Source organism: Myotis daubentonii, chromosome X, assembly GCF_963259705.1.
Source record: "Myotis daubentonii chromosome X, mMyoDau2.1, whole genome shotgun sequence".
Classification (NCBI taxonomy): domain Eukaryota; kingdom Metazoa; phylum Chordata; class Mammalia; order Chiroptera; family Vespertilionidae; genus Myotis; species Myotis daubentonii.
In genome coordinates this window covers 138,574,990-138,580,989 of record NC_081861.1, presented here as the reverse complement: position 1 = coordinate 138,580,989, position 6,000 = coordinate 138,574,990, and the positions used below count along the sequence as shown (strand labels likewise).

The 6,000-nt window shown below is 45.3% G+C and overlaps 1 protein-coding gene across 1 annotated transcript; it reads left to right on the top strand.

Moving 5' to 3' along the window:
* The first annotated feature begins 2,341 nt into the window (after nt 1–2,341).
* Nucleotides 2,342–2,692, top strand: LOC132223749 (protein p13 MTCP-1-like). Its single transcript, XM_059678772.1, has one exon. The coding sequence runs from the start codon at nt 2,342–2,344 to the stop codon at nt 2,690–2,692; it is 351 nt and encodes a 116-aa protein (XP_059534755.1).
* Nucleotides 2,693–6,000: the final 3,308 nt, after the last annotated feature.

Genomic DNA, 6,000 nt, shown 5'->3' with positions numbered 1-6,000 from the left:
AGAAGAAGTAAGCATCTCATTATTCATGTCACAGTAATTACATGAATTCATGTAATTCACGGGAATTACAACTCACCTGACCATTTTTTCCACAGTGTTCCTGTACATTGTTCCTGTAATTGGAGACTCTGACTAATAATGACACTTGTAGGGAAACAACCTGTTTGCATAAGAATCCTAGGAACAAATTTTATAAGGTATGAACTCTGACCTTCCCAGTTCTGGGAGATTTGCTGACCTTAAACCTTAGAACCAGGAGGACATAGTCTAGAATGACGCACACTGGACCAACACCTGAACCACTTGTAAGATCCTTATCAGATTGGAATGTGCCTGTGAGCATGTAGAGAACTTCTCAAGCCCCACCCCCTGACCTCTTTGCTCTGTTTGGCCTTTTACTCCTTATAAAAGCCACTGCCTGCACTGAGATGTGCAGATGGGTTTTGGGATGAGCTTCCCCCATCTTCTCAGGTTACTGGCACCTGAATAAACCTCTCTCCTTCCTGAGGACCACCTGTCTCACAGGACTGGTTTCTGGGGTGTGAGTCAGTAGTACCTTGTTTTCCTGGACACATTCCTGGCACATGGACTACAGGGAATATATGTATCATGGTCATGTTCTTTCTTCTGCAGGTGAAAGTGGGAAGCAGAGACCGGTCACACAGGAAAGGAGTGATGACGCTGCTTTGCCTTCAGAGCAAGAAGAACAGGTGAGAAAAAGGTGGATGTGAGGTGGAGGAGGAAGGATTGGGGATGGAGTCTGATCTGAGAAAGGAATTTTGGCTTTGTGGACTGAAGTGAGTTTAGCAGCAAAACCATACTGCTCTTGCCAAGACCATGGCTGAGGTTTGGGGAAGAGAGAGATCATTCTATCAGCGATGTCAGGAGATCTCGGGAATCCTACTTGCTGTTTCACCTGTCACTTTGCTTTCTGTTTTCCTGATCAGCTATCCCAGGTGTCTGTCTTTCCCTCAATATTTTGGTCTTGCCTCTCACAGCACTTGAGAAGCAAGGCCCCTGTTAAGAAGCCCACCTGCATGCAGACCTTAGCTTTGTTCCTCTGCCAGCTGTTAAAGGTAAAGCATATTATTTGCATTGGGTGGGTTGTTATATGGTTTGTGAGTTCCCTCTGAGAATGATCAGAAAGAAGGTGGCGTTCAGGACAAAAAGAAGACTTGAGCCAACTACAAAATTTTAATTAAGAAAAAGAAAAGGAAAGGAAAGAAAGGAAAAGAAAAGAAAAGAAAAGAAAAGAAAAGAAAAGAAAAGAAAAGAAAAGAAAAGAAAAGAAAAGAAAAGAAAAGAAAAGAAAAGAAAAGAGCCCGACTGGCATGGCTCAGTTTTTAGATTAAACTGAGGAACCAGGAGATGTGGATTCGATTCCCAGTCATGGCACATGCCCGGGTTACAGTCTTGATTCCCAGTACGGGGCATGCAGGAGGCAACCAATCCGTGATTCTCTGTCATCATTGATCTTTCTTTCTCTCCCTCTCCCTTTCTCTCTGAAATCAGTAAAACTATATGTAAAAGACGAAAGAATAGTCATGGCACTGCAAAGTAGAGAATTGTGTCTATTCAATCGTATATAATAAAAGGCTACTATGCAAATCAACCAAACAGCAGAATGACTGGTTGCTATGACACGCACTGACCACTGGCGGCAGATGCTCATGAGAAGAGCTGTCCAAACGGTGGTCAGTGCACTCCCACAGGGGGAGCGCCGTTCATCCAAAAGCCAGGCTCACAGGTGCCGAGCACAGAGTGGTGGTGGGAGCCTCCATGGCAGCACTATACCGGGCCTGAACTGTCCGTTGGACATCCCTCAAGGGGTCCTGGACTGGGAGAGGCTGAAGGTTTGTCTGAGGGACCCCCCTGAGTGCATAAATTTTGTGCACTGAGACTCTAGTACTATTATAATAACTGTGTATGGTGTCAGATGGGTATGGGATTAATTCCATGATTTCTTAGTCCATTATATAATGTCTAATCATTGGGGTATACCCCTAAAATGAACCGAAGGTTCTATGTTAACTGTCACTTAAAAATGTTTTTAAAATTCCATAGGACCATGTTACCTTCATAGAGTCATATTTTCCCTTACGTTCTTTTTGTAGTTTGTTTGAGAAGACAGATCTAAAACTGAAAAGAAAGACAAGTTGAGATTTATAAATTTGCAAAATAAACCAAAGGCAACCACAAACACAACCGTAAAAACCATAAAGATAAAAGCCGAGGTAAAATGCGTTTGGAGACCCCCATCCCCTGTCATTTGATACCAGGACCGAAGTAACGAGAGGCTCTGAGAAGCTGTGGCTGTTTCTCCTTGGACCACGGAGGTGTCATGGGCGAGCTACCAAGAATCATCCTGCACCTCATCTCACACCCCAGCTACCTGTGTTTTCGTTGGCCCTCGGTTTATGAGGACAAAAACCAGCGCACATGGCTGCATCTCGTCATGGACACAGGAGGTGTCCTGCAAGTACGGTTGTGCCAGATGAACATCCCCAGTGGTCATAACACATTTACCACCAGCCCGCTGACCTCGATCAGCATGCCTTCGATGTGGACGCTCCACCTTGATAGCCAGTACCTGGACTCCATGGGCTGGTTCTGGCGAATTGTGCACCACGTCAAGGAGATTGACATGGAGGAAATGATCCTTGAACTGATCAACGACTCGGAAGACATGTGATTGGGTCCCTGGCTCTGGTCAACCTGAGCCCCAGTCCTGCTGGCCTGCCAGTGGGACGGGTATAGTTCTGTTCATCATTTTGCTAAGCTCTGTTGTTCTATCTACCAACCCCTGGGTGCGAGGGCACATTGATCTCTCTCTCTCTCTCTCTCTCTCTCTCTCTCTCTCTCTGTCTCTCTCTCTCTCTTTCTTCTTGTTCTTATTCTTTCTGTTGTTCTTGTTCTTGTTCATCTTCTTCTTCTTCTTGTTCCACTTCTTCTTCTTGCTCTTCTTCTTCTCCTTCTTGTTCTTTTTCTTGTTCTTCATCTCCTTTCTCTCTCTCTCTCTGTCTCATTTTTTCTCTCTCCCTCTCTGTCTCTCTCCCTCTCTCTCAAATCAATAAAAGCATTTTGAGCCAATCTGGTGTTTCTCCGTGGTTTAGGGATGACCTATGAATCTGGAGGTCAAGGTTAAATTCCTGGTCCTGGCGCAGACAAGATTTAAGAAATGAGCCCTAGCTTGTTTGACTCAGTGGATAGAGGGTTGGACTGTGGACTCTGGAAGGTCCCCGGTACGATTGTGATGAAGGGCACATGCTCTGGTTTTGGGCTCGATCCACATTAGGGGGCATGCATAAGGCACCCAATGTATGATTCTCTCTCATCATTGATGTTTCTCTCTCCCTTCCTGTATGAAATCAATCCTATATAATAAAAGCCTAATATGCTAAGTGTCCAGTCGACCAGTCATCTGTTCAACCGATCAAAGCATAATATGAAAATGATATACTAAAGTTGCTCAACTGCCCACTATTACATGCTTTGACCACCAGGGACAAGACATTCAGACTGGTAGGTTAGCTTGCTGCTGGGGTCTGGCTCATCAGGACTGAGTGAGACGGGCTGAAAACACCCTGGACCAATCCCATGGTCCCTCCCCAGCAGGCCAACCTCCCATGTCTCTTCCCAGATCTAATGGTGACCGGTGGTGTCCCTTGGCCTGGACTGTGGCCTCTTGTAATCTGGGACCCCCTGGGGGATGTCAGACAGCCACCTTCGCCTATCCCCGCAGGCCAGGCCGAGGTACCATACTGGTTCACGAATTCGTGCACCAGGGATCTAGTACATAAATATTAAACAGAGAAAGAAACAGAAAAAGACCTTAGGCCTGAAAATATTAGCCCAGCCCCAGTAGGCAAGGCTCAAAGACATCACTGGAAATAGTTTTCATTTCAATGACCAGCGTTCTCATTGTTTGATATCCTGAAGTTCATAAACCAATACTACCTTCTCTAAAAAAGAAGGAATGTTTGGGGGATTACGGGTGTTTTATGCTGATCATCTTTTTCCTTTGAGGAATTACGAGGAATGCCAGGGCTCATCCCCTGAAGGCTCGAGCTGGCTCTGTGTATGGCTTTAGCATCTAGCTCTGGATGCCTATGGGTTTTAATTGTGTTTAGCACTGAACAGCCCCAAACAAAGCCAAGCGATCATAAAATTCATCCCCCATCGAACCAGACAGAGGCGGCTGGAGTTGGAGCTGGAGGGAGCCCCAGAAATCATTTTCAGGGAATCCATGGTTGCATTAAAGAGATCACTGACTGCTGATTAAATTCTCCTCTTGCAGGAATGTGTTTGCAAATGCAAATTGAGCCCTTTAAGGTTGGTGACTGGGGAGCGTGAGGGATGTGTTTCTAACACGTGTTTCTCATATTCAAAATATTGCATTTCCGGCCCGGCCAGCGTTGCTCAATGGTTGAACGTTGACCTATCAAGAAGGAGGTCATGGTTCAATTCCCAGTCAAGGGCACATACCTGATTTGCAGGCTCGATCCCCAGTAGGGGGAGTGTGGGAGGCGGCCGATCATTGATTCTCTCTCATCAGGGATGTTTCTCTCCCGCTCGCTTTTCCTTCCGCTCTGAGTCAATAAAACTTTTTAAAAAAACATTAAGCAAGAGTTGTGTTCAGATTAAATGCACATTGTTTTAAAATAGTTTATTTTTTTGTTTGTTTTAAACAGCAGGTGTGTAGTCATTTAAAGATGACCTAGCCCACAAGCTGGTTTCGATCAGTGGATAGAGCGTTGGCCTTTTTTTTCAAATATATTTTTATTGATTCAAAGACGAAGGGAGAGGGAGAGAGTTAGAAACATCCATGATGAGACAATCATCGATCAGCCAACTCCTGTAAGTCCCTTCCTGGGTATCAAGCCAACAACCTTGGCATGTGCCCTTGACCGGGAATCAAACACTGGACCCTTGAGTTCGAAGGCCGACACACTATCCACTGGGCCAAACCGCCTAGTGCATATTTGATTTTTCAAACGGTGGAAACGCCTTGAAGAAAAAAGAAGTATCTCATCATTCATGTAACAGGAATTACGTGAATTCATGTAATTCATGGGAATTACAACTCACCTCCCCATTCTTTCCACATTGTTCCTGTAAATGCAGACTCTGACTAATAATGAAGCTTGTAGATAAACAGCCTGTTTGTATAAAAATCCTAGGAACTAATTTTAGAAGATATGAACTCTGACATTCCAAGTTCTAGGAGATTCACTGACCTTCAACCTTAGAACCAGGACAAAGTATAGGATGATGCACACTGGACCGTCAGCTGACCACTTGCAAGATCCTTATCAGATTGGACTGTGCCTGTCGGCACGTAGAGAACTTCTCAAGCCCTGCCCCCTGACCTCTTTGCTGTGTTTGGCCTCTCCCTCCTTATAAAAGCCTCTGCCTGCACTGAGATGTGCATATGGGTTTCGGGACAAGCTTCCTCCATCTTCTCAGGTTGCCGGCACCTGAATAAACCTCTTTTCTTCCTCACCACCACCTGTCTCACAGGACTGGTTTCTGGTGTGTGAATCAGGGGAACCCTGTTTTTTCTGGACACATTCCTGATACATGGACACCTTGGAACAGGTGTATTATGGCCATTTTCTTCTTCTGCAGGTGACCAGGGGAAGCTGAGACTGCTCACAGAGGAAAAGAGGGAAGAACGGTGGTTTCCCTTCAGAGCAAGAATAACAGGTAGGGAAAAGGTGGATGGGAGGAGGAGGAGGAGGATGAGGAGGAGGAATAATTGGGGATGGATTCTGATCTGAGGGAGGAATTTGGACTTTGTGGACTGAAATGAGTTTAGCAGCAAAACCATACAGCTCTTGCCAAGATTATGGCTGAGGTTTGGGGAAGCGAGAGATCAATCTATAAGTGATGTCATGAGACCTCAGGAATCCTACGTACACTTTCACCTGACACTTTGATTCCTGTTTGCATGATCAGCTATCCCAGGTATCTGTCTGTCTCTGAATATTTTGTCTTGCC

Coding starts and splice junctions, on each gene's coding strand:
- LOC132223749 (XM_059678772.1), top strand. CDS start 2,342: ATGGGCGAGCTACCAAGAATCATCCTGCACCTCATCTCACACCCCAGC.